The 20,677-nt window shown below is 42.0% G+C and overlaps 1 protein-coding gene across 1 annotated transcript in view; it reads left to right on the top strand.

Moving 5' to 3' along the window:
- PIBF1 (progesterone immunomodulatory binding factor 1) overlaps positions 1 to 20,677 on the top strand; it is a 105,473-nt gene that overhangs the window by 45,568 nt on the left and 39,228 nt on the right. The window contains exon 11 of the mRNA XM_087726312.1: positions 19,752 to 19,917. Within this exon, the coding sequence (XP_087582438.1) occupies positions 19,752 to 19,917 (166 nt within the window). The remainder of the gene's footprint in view (positions 1 to 19,751; positions 19,918 to 20,677) is intronic.

The following is a 20,677-nucleotide window of genomic DNA, read 5'->3' on the forward strand; positions in this document are numbered from 1 at the left end:
AAAATCATAATATTCTTTATGGAGATTCCCAGTCATCCAGGTCATGGTTGTCTCAAAGGTGCTTTTTCAAGAGGCAACTGGACTTTCTTGCTTTTCTTTGAAGACGTTTCGCTTCTCATCCAAGAAGCTTCTTCAGCTCTGACTAGATGGTGGGAAATGGAAGGACTTATATTCCTTGCATATTCCAAGCTGGTCAGTTGCATCCTTTTAGAGGGTTGGGGTTTTTCTTTTTGGTTCCAAAGGTTTTATTTCTTTTAAAAAACACAAATATTTCATCATTCGTCAATCATTAAAACATTGAAGTACAATTTTTTTTGTATGCCCCTCCCTCCCTCCACCACCCCCAACCCCCCTCCTCCTCCCCCCCCCCGACTTCCCAGAACCCGTACACGGTATGGATTTTTAACTAACACAGTCTAAAATCTATTGAGGGTTTTTCTTTTTCAGAGGAAAAAAAGGTACTGTACTTTTTGGAGTATAAGACACACCTTTCTTCTCCCCCCCCCCCAAAAAAAAGAGGGTGAAAATTTGGGTGTGTCTTATACAACAAATGTAGCCCCACCCTTTGGCCTCTGCCTCCCAGCAATTTACCTCTTCTATGCAAATGGGGCTTGTGGAGGATTCAATAAGCTGTAGCAATCCCTGCAGCCTCTAACAGCTGATGATCAGGAGAAATTGAAAGTGAAACTAGCTATTTGCTCCACATGGCAACTTGCTGGCAGGCAGATTTTTTTTTCTTATGCTAATCAGGCTGTTTGTGGAAGGAGGTAAGTCAACAACTATAAATGCCTACAGAATGTTCAAATTGTTAGACTTATTTTTTAAAGACTGCTTTATTATTGTTCTAGACAACTTAACAAAATGAAGAGGCTTTTTAAAATAACTGCTTGATCTGAAGAGGCCCGGTGCTATTTTAAAATGTGCTATTCTTTTAAATAGCAGAGAATAACTATACTTCCAGAAAGCGCATCTGTACAAGTATAGTCTGAAATATAACACTACAAACATTGTATATTGTCTGTACTGTTTGTTGCAAGAAAGCCAATTGCTGGGAGGCAGAGGCAGATATTTTCCCCTTGTTTTCCTCCCCAAAATCTAGGTGCATCTTATACTTTGGAGCATCTTATGCTCTGAAAAATATGGTACTTTTTCTTCAAATAAAAAACAAGATCCTGAAAAAACTTCTTTGGGACAACCATGACCTGGATGACTGAGAATCTCTAAAGACTTTTAGCTATACAATTGGAGATGAACACTCTTTAAATGGTGTGGAAGTAGGAATGGATTTCCAGAGGAAAAATTGCAGACTACAGGAACCAGGAGCACCACTCAGGTGACCCCGAGGACACAGATAAACTTCCAAGTGCTAAAGGGCATCTAAAAGGATGCAACTGACTAGCTGTCTGCAGGGAATATAAATCCTTCCATTCCCCACCATCCTGTCAGAGCTGAAGAAGCTTCTTGGATGAGATGTGAAACGTCTTCAAAAGAAAAAAAAACATGAAAGTCCAGTTGCCTCTTGAAGAAAAGCATCTTTGGACGTAATAATCTCCCCCCCCCCCCCCCCGGACTAAGCAGCCAGGTTTTTACTCTTGGATCGCAGCCATTGATTGGAATATGTTATGTAATGGAGCCCATGAGTAATCTGGCATATGGGAAGGAACGAAGCCTCTATGTAACATTAACAAGTATCCTACTACATGGCATATAGGGTCAAAATGGGGAAGCCGTCCCAGAAACTTGTAAAAAGATGCAGTATAGAGATAGACAATGATTCCTGCTTCCTTGGGCTTGAGGCTAACAACATTGTCCAGCATCACAGGGGGAAAGGAAAGCTTCACTGGAAGAGCTGTTGTGAAGCAGCCTGATCCTGGGTGGTACATTTCCCCCAACCTCAGAAACACTCGGTTTGGTTTCGCCCATGGGTCAGCAACCTGGGGCTCTGGAGCTGCATGTGGTTCTTTCAACCCTCTGCTGTGGCTCCCTGTTGCAGGTCGGTAAAAGGAAAAAGGATGCCGTCCTAGGGGGAGACTCTATGGTGGGGAGCTGGACTTTCAGCATGCAGAGGAAAAAGGACACTGCGCTAGCAGGAGACTCGGGAGGGGGGGGGACCGGACTTCCGGTCAGCTTCAAATTGAACGGGGGGTTTCCGGTTAGCACTTTTGTAGCTCTTTGACTGTTTAAGGTTGCTGAACCCTGGTTTAGCCTTTATACAGATAATGTTTATAATTGTAAGGATTCCTTTAAAAAAACAAACAGTTGCGTGGCAATGGAGTTAGTCTTCCACTTACCATCAAAACTGAGCCCAAAGTGTCCACAGTTGTTAAGTGGATCCCAGCAGCTGTTAAGTTAGCGTAGACGTTCGTTTAGCGAATCTGGCTTCCCCATTGACATTGCTTGTCAGAAGGGGGCAAAAGGTGTCTAAGCGGTTTACAGAGTCAGCCTCTTGCCCCCAACAATCTGGGTCCTCGTTTTACTGACCTCGGAAGGATGGAAAGCTGAGTCAACCTTGAGCCGGTCAGGATCGAACTCCTGACTGTGGGCAGGGTCAGCCTGCAATACTGTATTCTAACCACTCTGCCACTACAGCTTCCTTCTTTCCTTCCTTTCTTCTCTCCCTCCCTCCTTCCCTCCCTCCCTCCTTCCCTCCCAAGCAATCACACTTAGACCTATATACTGCTTAACAGTTCTTTATGGCCCTGTCTAAGCAGTTTACAGAGTCAGCCTCTTATCCCCAACAATCTGGGTCCTCCTTTTACCAACCTCGGAAGGATGGAAGGATGAGTCAACCTTGAGCCGGTCAGGATCGAACTCCTCGCTATGGGCAAAGTCAGCCTGCAATACTGTATTTTAACTATTCTGCCACTACGGCTTGCTTCCTTCCTTCCTTCCTTCCTTCCTTCCTTCCTTCCTTCCTTCCTTCCTTCCTTCCTTCCTTCCTTCCTTCCTTCCTTGTTGTAATATAGTTCCTTGTGTACAAATGTGTCCTGTCTTTTCTCCACATTGGCCTCATGGATGAACCACGGGAACGTTACGCTTCCTTCCTTCCTTCCTTCTTTGCTTCCTTCCTTCCCTCCCTCCCTCCCTTTCTCCCAAGCAATCACACTATATACCACTTAACAGTTCTTTACGGCCCTGTCTAAGTGGTTTACAGAGTCAGCCTCTTGCCCCCAACAGTCTGGGTCCTCAGAAGGATGGAAGGCTGAGTCCACCTTGAGCCAGTCAGGATCGAACTGCTGGCAGTCGAAGAAAGAAGAGCAATGAGAAGAAAGCTGTAAACCATCATTACATAGATTATGAGCTTTGAGAATCTCTCATTTTCTGGTCAATGTAAGCTTATTTGTCATTTAGGGACTTGCAGATTCAGTGAACCAGCCATGGCTGAGAGCTAACCAAGCTTGTTCTTCTAACTTGTCTTTATTCTGACCTAAAGAAACTCTCTTTTAGATCGAAAGAACAACTACCGAAATGATTTTCATTTTTCTGCCTGTGATAGAATGGGGTGGGGCAGTCCCCACATCCTTTCTGGAGCCACCCAAACCTGGCAGGCCAGTTGATGAAAGCCAGTGTCACATTTTCCCCATCATCTTGAAAGGTATCTGAGCCCTAAAATAGTCTTGACCCCAAAGAACCATATTCCCAAGGAACACACCCCACCCCTTGGAAAAAAAGAAATAGAAAATCCTGAGCTGGCCGCACCTAGTGTCTATTTTCCATCTGTGGCTCCTCCAGAAAGATTTTAAATTTATCCACGCTAGACCCTTTGAAGCAGAACCAAGAACCTAGGTGGGAGCTCCTGGAGTCTAATAAGTACTTTTTCCCCTTGGAGACAACTGTGGAAAATATCTGCATGCTACTCCAGCAAAGGAAAAAGTGTGTGAGAAATGTTCACTCGGGGAGGAAGATGAAGTCCTTCAGGAAAGTCTTGGAAAATTTCACGTCCACTGAAGTTCTCCACCAAGGACCCTTTAACCTATATATCCTGTTGTTGTTTTTTCTTCCCACTCATTTCTCACCCAGAATAATTGCTTTGTTGACATACCTTCAAAAAACGAAGATACATTAAGCAGATAAAGGAGACAATGATTGCCTGACCTAAAAACTTTGGACATGCAAAGAATTAGATAAATGGCAGAAACTATGGGATAGAAATATTAAATTGACTATGTCAACTGCATACAAAGAAAATCTGTATAAAAATGTTTTTATAGATGGCATTTTGCACCAGCAAGACTGGCAAAAATGTTTAAAGATTGATCTGCTAAGTGCTGGAAGTGTAATCAGTCATCTGGTTCATACTACCATATGTGGTGGACATGCCCAAAAGCTAAAAAATACTGGACGGAAATACATACTTGGTTGGACAAAACGATAAAGCAACACAATAGACTTGAAACAAGATATTCTTGTTTTCGGCATTATACCGGAAAAATATGATAAAAAGACTATAAATCTGGTTTGACATATGCTAACCGCAACCAGAATTGTATTTGCACAGCAATGGAAAAACAATGAGATTTTGTCAGATGAGAAATTAATTAAGAAAATACTAAAATGTGCAGTAATTGATAGATTAACACTATTAAGGATAAAGAAAAAACTGATTATTTTTTTTAATATGGGCTGTATTTTATCAATGGCTAGACAACAGAAACAAGTCAGAAAGGAGGAGATATAAAAAGAGGAAATATTAATGTGGAGAGTTGTTAAAGAAGATGTCAAGTATTCTTGTTTTTATATTATGATGATGATGAATACAACAGCAAATATGTGGACTATGTTTAAAAATAACTGTACCCAGTTCACACACTGTTCGGTGGAATTTGAATGTTATATAAATAAAATAAATAAAACATGAAAAAAAAATGAAGATTCATTAGATGTCATAAAAAGGTGTTCCTTATCTAAAGAAGCTTAGCTTATAGTTACAAGTCTCTCTTCAAGGACTTCATCTTCCCATGTGAAACTAAGCCCTTACCCAGAAAATTTCTCACAACAAACCTCCAGTAAGATTTGTGCTGGGAAGAGCAACTATTGTAGGATCTGTGCCATGATCGGTTTTCCAATCTTAGAACTCTGGACCCGTGAAACATCTTCTAAACTGGAAGCCTCCCGAAGCTGGGCTTGAAAATTTGTAAAATTCAGAGCTACAAGTTGAAAAAGCCCAAATCGCTGTACGGTAGCTCTCCCTCCTTCTGAGCAGCTGAATCTCTAGGGAGGAAGCAAGGTAGAAGGGACCACTCCAGTCCTGCATTGGCAACAGCCTGCATTTTAATGCACAATGCTCAATATCCCAAAAGTGCTTTTGAAGACATAACTCGACTTTCTTCTCCTTTCCCTTTCCCTTATCCTTCTCCTTTCCTCTCCTCCCTCCCTCCCTACAAAACCTGCCTATTTGCCCTTCCTCCCTCCCTTCTTTCCTCCCTCCCTCCCTTTCTCCCTCCCCAATTCCTTTCCTCCCCTTCATTCCTTCCTTCCTTCCTATAAAACCTGCCTATTTTCCTTCCTCCTTTCCTTCCTCTCTTCCTTCCTTCCTATAAAACCTGCCTATTTGCCTTCCTCCTTTCCTTCCTCTCTTCCTTCCTTCCTATAAAACCTGCCTATTTGCCTTCCTCCTTTCCTTCCTCTCTTCCTTCCTTCCTATAAAACCTGCCTATTTGCCTTCCTCCTTTCCTTTCTCTCTTCCTTCCTTCCTATAAAACCTGCCTATTTGCCTTCCCTCCCTCCTTTCCTTCTTCCCTTTCTCCCTCCCTCCCCTGTTCCTTTCCTTCCTTCCTTTAAAACCTGCCTATATGCCCTTCCTCTCTCCTCTCCTTCCTTCTTTCCTTCCTCCTTCCCTCCCCGTTTCTTTCCTTCCTTCCTTTCTTCCTTCCTTCCTTCTTTCTTTCTTTTTTGCTTTCTTTCCATTTTGCTTCGCATCCAAGAAGCTTCTTTAGTTCAGAAAAACAAAGGAAATCTAGTTGCCGCTTGAAAAAGCACCTTTGGGCCAACAGTGACCATGACTGAGAATCTCCATAGGCAGAATGTTCAGGTTAAGGGTTCCTGGTTACCGCAGGTTGTGATTTTTATTAACGGCTCCTTTCTCCCTCAATAAAATGGTCCCCCATTGTCCTTTGAAAGGTTCCCATGTTTTAGGTGTCCGTTTCAGCATCCCTAAAGAGGGACATTTCCAAACGTAACAAGCGTTTTGCCCCTTCAAAAACCTTCATTTCCGAGAGAAAACAGAATCCCTGCCAGAGACGGTAGAGAGTCATTTCTACAATCTGGTGGACAATTATCTTGAGATCGTTCAGGAACTGTGGTGGCTTCTCTGATTTTAAAATAGCAAAGTTAAGAGGGCAGTTAGGCAATTTAAAACAATATGGCAATGTTGGGTTAATTTAATGTTCGCCAAAATAACAAAAGTGTTTCAAGCAAGGGTTGATGTTTAGTTTGGAGATTCTGGCATGTATGGCATACATCACATGATAACATAATAGCAGCGTGGTCCAATAATTCAATCCCCGGGTTGCATTTAATTACTGTACTTTTAAATTCCTTATTTTTCAGCCACATATTTTTAGAGATAGAAGATAACCTCATTTTATAACTGACTGGAGTGCTTAAGCTCTTCTTTTTCCCTTTAAGTTTCTTATTTATTATTTTTTTACAAACATATCAATGTGTGGCACCCTGGGTCACACATTGTAGTACAAATAAAACTGATAAAAGTAACCATAATTATTACATTCAACCAACTCATATATTTCTAATAGTAATACATATTTATATTGTTGCAGTCTGTCGTTATTCAATTATTCCATGTTTTCTCTTGTTATTGCTCTTATTTTATTATATAAAAATGTATATATTAATATTCCCCCTTTCTCTTATTCCTATCTCTTATTCTAACTATTTTTTAGACTATAAGACACACCGGAGTATAAGATGCACCAAGATTTTGAAGAGATAAATTTTTTAAAAAAAGTTTTGCACTCTGCAGGCCTCGTTTTTTGTGAAAAACGGGGCATGCAGAGAGTTTGAGAGGCCTGCAAAGTGCTCCTGGGGATTGGGGAGGGCAAAAACGAGCAAAAAAACCTGCCTGTTTTTTGTGAAAATGTGCCCATTTTTTTGTAAAAAAAAACAAAAAAAACCCAGCACATGCAGAGGCTTTGGGAGACTTGTAGAGCGTTCCTGGGGACTGGGGGGGGGGGCAAAAACGGCCCGTTTTTCATGAAAACTGTCCTGTTTTTTGCTTGTTTTTGCCCTCCCCGGGAACACATTACAAGCCCCCCCAAATTCTCTGCACGTCCATTTTTGCAAAAAAACGGGATGCGCAGGGGCACGGTTTTGGGAGGTCAAAAATGCTGTATTCAGTGTATAAGACGCACCCAGATTTTCACCCTCTTTCTGGGAGGAAAAAGGTGCATCTTATACTCCAAAAAATATGCTATTTCACCCTTTATTAAAAGACTTTTTTTTAATCCTACCAAGGATAGAAAGAAGGGCTTAAGCTTTTTGTGTGCATTTGTTTTGAGAAAGCTTGACGGTTAACATGGTTGGAAGGACTCCTCCTTCCTTGTAAGATGTGTACGGCAAGCAGCAAATGGAGATGAATTACAAAAGGATAAATGCTAAGGTTTTTGATTCGTAGACACTTGTTTTGTAAGGAGAGATTCTTACGGGGGGGGGGACCCCTCCATTTTGCACACAAATCATAACTTTACCTCTCAATCCTAAAAGGGAAACAAACACTGTGAAATATATTTCCGTGTGAGAATACATTTGGGATAGTACCCTCCTTTGTTTTTCTTGCCTTTGTTTAAAGTGATGAAATCTTTTTTTTTTATAGCTTATGGGTACAAACCTGAGTTACTTTTCCAAATCTGCCCTTTTATTCTGAGCAAGTTTTTTTTTTTCTGGTGCACTTAGATGCACTGTACTTTTATGTATGTGTATATGTATGTGTGTATGTGCTCATCAGGGGTGGGTTCCTGCCAGTTCTAAACTCTTCTATAAAAGAGGTTCCACAAATCTACAGTGCCATTTAGAACCGGTTCCAGCTCCCTCCCCCCGCCCGTCCGCACATCATCAAGATAAAGAGCGAGAGGAGGAATTCTGGGAGTTGAAGTCCACAAGTCTTAAAGCTGTCAAGTTTGAACACCCCTGGGGTTTTTTTTCTAAAGGATTAGGGATGCAAGGGTCTTATAACTTGAGAGCTTTTAGACTTGCGTGCTTCAAATGCCAGAGTTTCTGAGGCAACATTTTGGTTGCTAAACAAGAGCGTTCTTAAGTGAGTTTCACATTTTACAAGTTGGCCACACCCACCCAGTCACATGGCTGGCAAGCCACTCTCACCCAGTCACATGGCTAGCAAGCCACTCCCACCAAGTCACATGGCCGGCAAGCCACTCCCACAAAGCAGGCCACACCTACAGAAGAGGTTCTACATTTTTTTGAAACTCACCATTGGTGCTCATGTATATAAATATATATTCACAAACACGTATACTATACATACATACTGTACATTTGTATGTATGTATATGTGTAGGTCTGTAAGATAGATAGATAGATAGATAGATAGATAGATAGATAGATAGATAGATAGATAGATAGATAGATAGATAGATAGATAGATAGATAGATAGATAAGATAGATAAGATAGATAGATAGATAGATAGATAGATAGATAGATAGATAGATAGATGATAGATAGATAGATAGATAGATAGCCTCCCACGCATGCATGCACGTCTCACGCACCCGCTCTGCCCCCACGTAGCAGAGACCTGAAAATCAGCTGGCCGGCGGAAAGCACATGGGCCTAGGAGATGGTTTTTCAAACATCATAAGATTCAAAGCATCTTCTAGATGCCTCACTCACAATATATATCACAACCCCATGAATTCTTGTTTGGCCTTAGCAGCATCTGGTTCTATCGAAACGGCCCTCCTTAGGATGGGCGCACTGGATGAAAAGTCAGAAGGGCTTGATTTCCCTGTTTTGCAGAAAGATTTGGCGGCCCCTCCTTTCTCACTCCGCGGAAAGAATGAAGATGTTCAAATAGCATTTTCTCTGTTTCTCATTATAGTTTTAAAACCTTGATTTCCTTCCAGTAGATTTTGGAAGCTGGACAGGATTCCCCCCCACACCCTCTTCCCCCCCCCCTCCTGTTCCTTCCACCTCTCCCTCTGTTTTTTTTCCCTTCACCCTGTGACTTTATTGGCTTTGGAGTGGCAGATTTTTTTTTTTTAAACGCCAGAGACCTCACCAAAAAAAGGTTTGGATCTGCTAGTTGAAAAATCCCGGGCTCATCATCTGAGACAGAAATAATCTTAGACCTCATCAGATACTACTGATGTGCTAATATGAAAAGAAAACACGCGAGGCCCTTTGCTTTCCATTTTCTCCAAATCTGCTCAGCTTTATATTCCCTTGGGAAAATACGGCCCCCTTGACTTTTGACAAGCTGTTCTTGCAGGTTGATTTGATCTTGAATCAAAAGTTCAGAGAGAAAAAAACAACAACCCCAAAACACCAAATGACAAGTTTTGGCAGTTTTTCAGACAAGCTTCAAAATAAAAGTGAAAGCCATCCGATCTGCTTTATAATAATGACGGCTTAGATGTGCGGATAAAAGCATCCATTAAAAACAGTGTATTTTCCCAAATTACCTTAAAATAAGATGTTCACCACAGAGGAAGCTCCATGCATGTCTGCCAATCAATTGAGAGAACATGTTCCTCCAGCTTCAAGATGAGCTCTTGTAAATGTATGTATGTATGACTATCTCCATCATCTATCTATCTATCTATCTATCTATCTATCTATCTATCTATCTATCTATCTATCTATCTTTATGTCTCTGTCTGTCTGTCTGTCTGTCTCCATCATCTGTCCGTCTATCATCTGTCTATCATCTATCTATCTCCATCATCTCTGACTGTCTGTCTGTCTATCTCCATCATCTGTCTATCATCTATCTATCATCTATCTCCAACATCTGTCTATCATCTATCTATCATCTATCTCCATCATCTGTCTATCATCTGTCTATCATATCTATCTCCATCATCTGTCTCTCTGACTGTCTATTTATCTATCTATCTATCATCTATCTATCTCCATCATCTGTCTCTCTGTCTGTCTGTCTATCTATCTATCTCCATCTGTCTGTCATCTATCATCTATCTCCATCATCTGTCTATCATCTATCATATCTATCTCCATCATCTGTCTCTCTGACTGTCTGTCTGTCTGTCTGTCTGTCTGTCTATCTATCTATCTATCTCCATCATCTGTCTATCATCTGTCTACAATGTATCACCATCATCTGTCTGTCTATCTATCATCTATTTCCATCATGTGTCTCTCTGTCTGTCTGTCTATCTAATCTATCTACCACAATTCTATCTGTCTGTCTGGTCTGTCTATCTATCTATCATCCATCCATCCATCCATCAATCTATCTAAAAGCATATATGAGGATTTTATAATCAAGGAAATTTACAAATGTATGTCATGGGCATCTATTGCTGTTTTTTGTTCCAGCTTATGTAGAGACAATTTCAAAGGATCATATATTTAGTGTTAAGTGCTTTGCTAATGCAAGTCTTAACTCAGTGGTGACTTTTGCTAACTGAGATTATTAATTCATACAGTTAACCTGCCAAGTGTTACCCGGTGGTAAGATGGGCAACCAATAAATTTAATAAATAATAATAAAGACACCCAGGATACTTATCTGTTCACCTTGCTCAACTATACTAAATAATTCCATAGAGACATTTACAAATAAAGACTAGTGGGTGGCAGGTGATGGTTTTCCAGGTTCGTTCTAACTGTGGTTTAAGGCAAAGCCAATGATAATTACCACATGGCTCTCAATTCAGTGGTGGTTGTTGATTTTGACTAATACTGTCCTTTTTCAACACACTTGAGCGCAACTAACACAAATCCTGCTCCATGCTTAGACTCCCAGGGATATATTTCCCATAGGCACATGGTTCTTTCTCTTTAACCAAGAAAGGGGAGGGGAGTTGTGCATGGCTCAGTAATGATCATGATTCAGTCATTGTCGTTTTTACTTAATTACTGGCTTTGCACTGTGTTTTTTTGAAAATGACAGCTGCTCTTCTCTGGCCGTGGGGAGCATCCACATCTGGTCCTTCGAGCCATTCCAGCTTCGCTTGTCCTATGTGTAAGTTGGCTTGAAGCTCAACATTAAGGAAACTAAGATCATGTCATGTGACCCTCTCAATTCCTGGCAAATAGATGGGGAAGAAATGGAGGTAGTGACAGATTTTATTTTCCTGGGCTCCACGATCACCGCAGATGGGGACTGCAGCCAAGAAATTAAAAGACGCTTCCTCCTGGGAAGGAAAGCTATGTCAAATCTAGACAGCATACTAAAAAGCAGAGACATCACCCTGCCAACAAAAGCACGTATATGGTTTTCCCAGTTGCAATGTGTAGCTGTGAAAGTTGGGCCATAAGGAAGACTTGAGTGCCAAAGAATTGAGGCCTTTGAACTATGGTGCTGGAGAAGACTCCTCCGAGTCCCTTGGACTGCAAGGCGATCAAACCGGTCAGTCTTAGAGGAGATCAACCCTAACTGCTCTTTAGAAGGCCAGATCCTGAAGAGGAAACTCAAATACTTTGGCCAACTAATGAGAAGGATGGATTCACTGGAGAAGAGCCTCATGCTGGGAAGGATGGAGGGCAAAAGAAAAGGGGACGACAGAGAATGAAGTGGCTGGATGGAGTCACCGAAGCAGTCGGCGTGAGCTTAAATGGACTCCAGAGGAACATTGTTCATGTGGTCATGATGGGTCGGACACAACTTCGCAATTAACAACAACAACAACAATGTGTAAGAGAAAGTGCCTTCCTTGGCTGGAAGGGCGAAGAGCTGGACATGGGAAAGGAGATTAAATTGCAGGCAGCCGGCAGGCAGCAAAAGTAGCCTGCAATACTGTACTCTAGCCACTGCGCCATCGTGGCTCATACCATTGACTCTTACAGGAACGCTTCAACAGTACTTTCCTTGGGCCGCAGTATACCACAAAACCTGTGGCTAGCTTAACATCAGCTCTTGCTCTGATTAAACTTGCGCCAGATTCCGGCAGGCTTGATGCAGTGTTCGCCACTATCTTAAAAGTTATGGTCAGAATTGGGTTAATTATCCAGTAGGGCCCTTTCAATGGGTGTTCTTTAAGGCAGGGTTCCCCAATCGCCAGGCAGATGACTGGCAGTTTCTGGCATACCACGGACCTTTGATGGCGTCCAGTACACCAGTAAACTTGGCCACGCAAACAAACGAAGCCCCATGTGCCTAAACGTGGGATACGGGCAGCACGCAAAACCGTGCCCCCCTCATCAATTCACAGAAAAAACTTTCTCTACAGAACCGGTCCCCGGTATCCCCAAAGGTTGGGGGCCACTGCTTTAAAGGAAGAGGGAAGAATACCCAGAAATATGGTCATTTCATGTGAAAGACTGGAAGTGATTTTAATCAGCAGGCAAAAACATGAGAGAATTTGTGTAGTACACTTTCTGTCCCACCTGCCTTAAGTGGCACAGACCGTTTTATGGAAATTATTATTATTATAATATATATTTTTATCCTTCCAATCCACACCCAGTTCAAAAAAGATGCAGCTAAACTTTTAAAAATTGGATGAGGATTAAGGGACAAGTATCTTTTGATTTTTTTTTTTTTAATGAAACGAACGTGGCCAGATTTCACTGGCTTTAACTACAAGGTTGGATTTACCCACCTAAAATGTGCTGTACGTTCCGTTTAGGTTTGAGAATTCGGTATTGTTCCATTGATTGATGTCGATTCAGTTACAATCCAGATGTTCCTGTTGTTTTGCCTGCAGTGTGCTCTCAACATCTGGGTGCCATCAACATTTTTAAGCAACAATTGGCTTTTTAGTAGGGATTGCCAGGGAATATCACTTCTGATTACTGATACTCGGTTCATGTGAGTTTAATGGGTTTTCATGAAAAGTACTTTCTATTTACTTTCTAAATAGCTTCCAGTCCTCTAGCATGTGCTTTTCACCATGCTTCAGATATTATCAGCACCCAAAATCTAAAAACTATGAGCAAAAATAGGCCACAGGGTGACCTCTGGATATTTGAACCATTCCATACAACCCATCAAGGGAATTGTGGTCCAGACATAGGAAGTTCATTAGGTTTTTCTGTCCACCCATTACAGGAATAAATCACAGCTACCACTTGAACACAGTTGAATCTTTTCTTGGATTCAGTAATGTCTCAGAGCTGAATCAGATTCCTGTTTACTGGCATAGCAAAAGGAGCATCTCTTAGATACAAGTTAATATGAATAGTTGAGGCTGGCTGATTTCTTTGTCTTTTTGCTATCTTCCCGGCTTACTTTTAGGTTCCTAAGCCAGGAAAGGTTCTTACAAGGCTACCCAAAGTTGGTCTTGACCTCATCTCGGAGTAGGGTCTTTGATGAATAGAATAGAATAGAATAGAATACTTTATTGACCAAATGTGATTGGACACACAAGGAATCTGTCTTTGGTGCATATGCTCTCAGTGAACATAAAGAGAAATAAAACAGAATATATTCATCAAGAATCGTAAGATACAACACTTAATGAAAGTCATAGGTTACTAATAAGCAATCAAATTATACTAGGAAACAAATAAAACAATATAAATTTTAAAGATACAAGCAACACGGTTATAGTCATAAGTGGGAAGAGATAGGTACTAGGAAGGAAGAGAAGAATAATAGTAATATAGTCTTAGTAGGTAATATGACAGTGTTGTGGGAATTGGTTGTTTAGCAGAGTGATGGCATTCGAAGAAAAACTGTCCTTGCGTCTAGTTGTTCTGGTGTGCAGTGTTGTATAGTGTAGTTTTGAGGGTAGAAATTGAAACAATTTATGTCCAGGTTGTGAGGGGTCTGTAGTTATTTTCACAGCCTTCTTTTTGACTAGTGCAGTGTACAGATCCTCAGTGGAAGGCAGGTTGGTAGCAATTGTTTTTTCTGCAGTTCTGATGATCCTCTGAAGTCTATATCTGTCTTGTTTGGTTGCAGAGCCAAACCAGGCAGTTATAGAGGTGCAGATGACAGGCTCAATAATTCCTCTGTAGAACAGAGCCAGCAGCTCTTTGGGCAGTTTGAACTTCCTGAGTAACTCCAGTAGAAAAGATGCACAAGAGGTGTTGCGTATGTCAGAATAGAATAGAATAGAATAGAATAGAATAACAGAGTTGGAAGGGACCTTGGAGGCCTTCTAGTCCAACCCCCTGCCAAGGCAGGAAATTGAGCCAGACCTTTGCAGATGAGAAGATTGCTAGATGAATCCTGGGTCACACTTGGGTGGGATTGTGTTACAGAGGCGTGTGGGGTGTCCAGCAGTGTCACTCTGTCGAGTAACCACCTTGTGCAGTCCTGAATTCAAAGTCTCAGCAACAATTCTATTCTGTCAGATAAAAGACTATGAAACATGGGACTTTAGACAAAATCTTTCAGACCAGCTTCCTGAACAGCCATAGTTTGTGAGCCAGGTTGACTTCTGTAGGGGGAGCCTGTCTGTTACATCACTTTTTATGAAGCCATCAGCTACTTTTGTTCTCCCTGATGCTTCTGACTTGACTAAGGTCCCCGATACTGTGAGAAGAGGTAGATTCAGGAAAAGAGATGTATCTATCCAAGCTGTGAAGTGAACAATTGAGACCATGCAGCATCTTCAGGTGGACCATTTCCTTCCTTCCTTTCTTTCTCCCTCTCTCCCTATAAAACCTGTCTATTTGCCCTTCTTTCCTTTCCTTCCTCCCTCACCTTTCTCCTCCCTTCCTTCTTCCCTCCCTTCCTCCTTCTTTCCTTTCCTCCCTTCTTTATCTTCATCTGGAAACACTTTCTGCACTGGACATCTGAGAGGGAGGGACAGTTGATGGGAGGCATTTTGATGATCAGGACTCTTCCTCTTCCTCGTTCTGTTTGAACTCCACCCTGTGACACAAGCGCACTCACACTTGACCATCTCGCCCCCCCCCCCCCAACCTTCTTATCATGTGAAATCAAGGATTCTTCCACAAATGCATTCACAGAATTGAAGAAAGGCTCAGAGTTACCAAGGATTGCGTAAGGAGTTCCTCGGGCACATTAGGGTTTGCAATTTTTTAAAAAATCCCATCTATATATTTATTTTTAATAAATAACTGAAGGCAGAAAACATACCTAATAGTCCTTCCTCCTTCAATTTTCCCCACAACAGATAATCCTATACTCTGGGTTGGTCTAGAGAGAGACTGACCAGCCTAAACTCACAGTTTCTAGGTTGGTGCTTTAACCGAGAGACCAAACTGGCTCTCTGTTCTAATTTGATTTTAACTGGCATTCCTTGAATAGCAGTTCTATTGTGATACCCAGCATATCTCAAACTAGGATGAAAAGGCAAGTTCTAGGCAGCTGTTCTTGAAATGGGATGAAGCATTTCCAAGACTTAGGCATAGATATAATCATGGTTTGGATGTTGATCAGCCATGAGTCACCCTTTTCCTACCTAAGAAGGGGTTGGACTAGAAGACTAGAAGGTGTCTTTCAACTCTGTTATTCTATTCTATTCTATTCTAATTTCTATTCCTATTCCATTCTATTACCTTCCCTATTCTATCCCTATTCTATTCTCTTCCCTTCCTACTCTACCCTACTCTATTCTATTCCCTCCCTACCCTACTTCTATTCTATTCCCTTCCTTACCCTACCCTACCCTATTCCATTCCATTCCCTACCCTACCTTACCTTATCCTACCCTACTCTATTCTATTCCCTACCCTACTTCTATTATATTCCCTTCCTTACCCTACCCTACCCTATTCCATTCCCTACTCTACCTTACCTTATCCTACCCTATTCTATTCCCTACCCTACCCTACTCTAGTCTATTCCCTACCCTACCCTACTTCTATTCCCTTCCTTACCCTATCCTACCCTACCCTACTCTATTCTATTCCCTACCCTACCCTACTTCTATTCCCTTTCTTACCCTACCCTACTCCATTCCCTGCCCTACCTTACCTTACCCTACCTTATCCTACCCTACTCTATTCTATTCCCTACTCTACCGTACCCTACTTCTCTCCTCTTCCTTTCTCTACCCTACCCTATTCTATTCTATTCTATTCTTTGAGAGTGAAGGGAATTATGGGCCGAGGCGTCAGAGAGAAAGTGAAAGCTTACACAAGGAAACCATAAATGTCTTTGAGAAAGGAATATACGATATACAGAATTGGGCTGCTGTAGGGGAAACATAAAGATCATGTTGTCTTTTGTCTAAATAGTTACAAAACCTTTAAAAAAAAAAAAAAAAAAAAACCTCTTATTTCTATACACAGCCTCTGAAAATACAGCGAGCTATAACGCTTAAATATATGTTACGAAGCCCATAAATATATACAGAGTTATATATCCACTTATAGCTCAAGTAGCGTAAGTGTTTTATTTGCTTTGGTCTTAATAAATGACTAATTGCTGAGATATCCTCTGTCCATTTTATTGCTCACTGTTGCATTCCATTGTTTAGAATAATGGGAGAGCCGAACTGAATTTCTTGAAATGCATATTTGGGATTCCTGCGGAGCTTTAGTAGCAATTGCTGAGCGGAGGAGATCTCTTCAGCCCAGCTGCCGAAAAATACAGAATTTGCTTTCATGCGGCAGTTACGTTTCCCAGCCAAAGCTCCCCAAAGGCTTTTCCAGTGAAAATTGTGATAAGGAGGGGCTTAATTTGGGCATGAGCCATTCAGCTTTCTTCATTTTGACAAGTTTCCTTTTTTTTTGTGGCTTTTTTCCATATCGGATAAGCCCAATAACCCTGTTACTACCTTAACAGCTCCAGGGATTTCCTTAACAGCTGTGGCAAGAAAGGTCATAAAATAGGACCCAAAAAATCATTTAATAACTGCCGTATTTTTTGGAATATAAGACGCACCTTAGTTTTTGGGGAGGAAAATGAGGGGGAAAAATTCTGCCTCTGCCTACTAGCTCACGTCCTTAGCAAACAGCCTGGTCAACTTCAGCACATCAGTTCGCTGGTTGCGAGCGCGCATGCGCCTCATTGGGGCTGATACGCAGCTTCAAAAGCACAGCTGATTGTTGCAGGGAGCTCCCTTGAGTAAAGGAGGCGAAGCACGGAAGTGGTCAGACAAGGCAGCAACTGTTCTGGGTTGCAATTTTGGCCTCCGCGCCTCCAAATGCTTGGTTGGAGACTCATTTGAAGGTTCCGGGGATCGTAAAAGCACATCGCTGCCTACCCCCACCCGAAAATGCAACGCAAAGAGGCCAAAAATGGAGCATGTGGAGTCCTAAAATGCGATGTGCAGAGGCCGAAAACGCAATGCGCGGAGGCGGTGATAGGCGGCGATGTGCTCTGGGGATCCCCGCAGCCTTGAATGGGTCTCAAATGGAGTGTTCAGAGCAGTGGTGAAATTCATATTTTTTTACTACTGTTTCTGTGGACGTGGGTTGGTGGGCATGGTGTGGCTTGGTGGCAGGGGAAGGATACTGCAAAATCTCCGTTCCCACCCCACTCTGCTAGAGTGGCATTTGCTGGTTCTCCGAACTACTCAAAATTTCCGCTACCGGTTCTCCAGAACCTGTCAGAACCTGCTGGATTTCACCCCTGTTTCAGAGGTTAAAAACACGAGGTGCAGAGGCCAAAAACGCAAGCCGCGTAGCGGGCAATGGTCTGTGGCAATCCCTGCACCCTGGAACAGATCTAAAATGCGATGCGCGGAGGCCAACAGGTGGGGGCCGGCGGGTGAGCAGGGCTACATTTGGAGTATAAGATCCACTCAAATGTTCACTCTCTTTGGCGGGTATGTGTGTGTGTGTGTGTGTCTTATACTCCGGAAAATACGGTATCTTGCTTAGCATTTAGCAATGGAAATTTTGGACTTCATTGGGGTCTAAGTCAAGGACTATCTGTATGTCGGAATATTACATTTTAGAGAGAAACCCACTATTAAATTATTACATTTTAAAGAGAAGCTTGTTATTATTAAGCTTACTATGTACTATTTAGCTGGTATGTTTGTAAAGCCTTGGATCTTGCTGGTTAGCCTTTCTTTTCAACCTAACTTCAGTCCTGGGTCAGGAGTGGAAATAAGTTAAAGATGCCACATGTGTGTCTTAGTGCACTACTAATTCATTTCTTTAAGCAACAGCAACTCTGCTCCAAGAAAACCACATTTGGCCCATTTTAAACCCCCATCCATGTGTGCTCCAGAAAACAAGACGTTTCTTTTTAAAAAGATGACACACACATTTTGTGCTCCTGCCAAGGGTTAACCCTGAATAAAGAGTCGTTTTTATTTTATTTTGCTGATTTTAACAAATGTGCTATTTGTATTTTAATAGACCACAATATTCTTTTTAGTTTATGACTGCAGTTCCGCACCATCTAAATTATTTACATGCCTTTTCGGTGGGATCTGCAGTACTACTAGATTAGGAGCGCCTCCGTTAATAAGATTTCAAATTACATTCCTCTGTTGCCATTTTGATGCAAATGAGTTCATTTTGTATGTTGTTTGCTCTTTCGGTTTTAAGTATTGGTTGCTAAATTCAGTTGAATGCATCAGAAAGAATTCGTGTTTTTTTTTTCAAGGTAGAGGTGATGAATAAAATATTACTACAGAGGAGAGGGAAAATCTCCCATCGGGATTTAAACAGCTTTAAACAGAGGTGTAAGCCTTGCATCGCTTAAAGAGAGAGAGAGAGACAGAAAGACAGACAGACAGACTTCACTGAAGCCAAATGCAGAATACTGTGTGTGCTTCATTATCAGACAGAAAGTGAACCAAATATTTAGCAAGAACTTGAATCACTTTCGTTGGTTTCTTGGTTTTGTCCCAAAGGTGCCCTTTCAGGAGGCAACTGGACTTCCTTGTTTCTCTTTTGAGGACGTTTCGCTTCTCATCCAAGAGGCTTCTTCAGCTGTGACAGGAGAGTGAGGAATGGAAGAATTTATATTCCTTTTAGAGGGTCGTTGAAGCACTTGGAGGTTTACCTCTGTCCTTAGGGTCACCTGAGTAGTGTTTCATGGTTCCGGAAGTCCACAATTTTTTTCTCCGGAAATCCATTCCTGCCCCCGCACCATTCCAAGGATGTCCATCCCAAATTGTATAGCTAAAGGTCTGTAGAGGTTCTCAGTCATCTCAGTTCCATTCCTGAGTAAGATTTAGCAGAGGGGATTCTGGGAAAAGAGGAGGGAGTTACGGGTACATCAGAAAAGCATCCCAAAGGATATGGAGACCAGGGACCTGTGTCCTTCAGAATGATGGTGTTGTCAAGTCCAAATCTGGTTTTATTTGTCCAGCGACAAATCTAAGAGCTTGTAGTGAAATCCCATGAGTGGAGTTTGTGGACTGTATTCCATTGACAGTTCTTTTGTGTTTTGATTGTGTCTTGTTGACCAGAAGAAAGATTCTCCTCTGGAAATCCATTCCTACTTCCGCACCATTCAAAGGATGTTCATCCCGAATTGTATAGCTAAAATTCTCTAGAGATTCTCAGTCATCCAGGTCATGGTTGTTCCCAAAGGAGCTTTTTCGGGATCTTGGGGGGGGGGGTGTTCCTTTGGGGGGAAAAGCAGCTTTTCTTTTTCCTGAAAAAGCACCTTTGGGACAACCATAACTTGAGATGACTGAGGATCTCTGCAGACGGTTTTGGTTTTGGTTTTGCTGTTGCCACATTTTTGCTTTGCTTTGGCTTTAGATATCGGCAACTGCAGCTCAGCACTGAAAACAAAGTGGCCGAACTTCTCCACCAGAGCAAACTCAAATCTTTTGAGAGTGAACGAGTGCAGCTGATCCAGGAAGAGACCTCCAGGAACCTCTCTCAGTGTCAGCTGGAGTGCGAAAAGTATCAGCGGAAACTAGAGGTACATAAGAAAGCGGGTGTCAGCGTTCCAAGTATTGTAGAATTAAATCAGAGTCCAAGGCAAAACGATCCTTAAAGTTCCAATTTAATAAATCAGACATCTTAGCACATCTGCATTAATCCCAATTCTGGAAATTACATCAGAATCCCACCCAGTTAAAAGTTCATGATCTTGTCCCCACACCCACAATCCATCACATGGTCCAATCTTCTTCCATGCTGGCATCCACACCCAGCTGCTTCCGATCAGGTGCGAAGGGGCGGAGACAAAAGATGACTTTGGTCTTTTAGAAGAGAATGACAATAACACATTCCACAATCCTACTCCTGTCTATTCCCCCCTCCCATCAACTATACTAATGAAACAGCATAATGAAATAAGAGAAAGTGTGGCAGGCCAAAATTCTAAAAGGGATATAATTGCAGGCCTGACAGCGGGTTTTGATGGACTCTCACCAAGGACACTTACAGTATGTTGTGGCCCACCAGTGGCCAGCAGGGCAGGTTACAACAGTTCACTTAGTGACCATTTGAAGTTACAACAAGCACTGGAAAAAGTGACTTACCAACCGTTTTTCGAACGTACACAGCATTCCCCACGGTCACGTGAACAAAAATTTGGATGCTGTTTATGGACGGTTGCAGTGCCCCAAGGCTGTAATGATCACATTTTGCAACTGGCCGACAAGCGAACTCAATGGGGAAAAGCCAGGTTCACTTAACGACCGCCTGTTACTAATTTTACCGCTGCAGTGATTCAC

The sequence above is a fragment of the Thamnophis sirtalis genome, unplaced genomic scaffold (genome assembly GCF_051295495.1).
Source record: "Thamnophis sirtalis isolate CommonGarterSnake01/CBP01778 unplaced genomic scaffold, rThaSir2_p1.2 scaffold_12, whole genome shotgun sequence".
NCBI classification, from domain to species: Eukaryota; Metazoa; Chordata; class Lepidosauria; order Squamata; family Natricidae; genus Thamnophis; species Thamnophis sirtalis.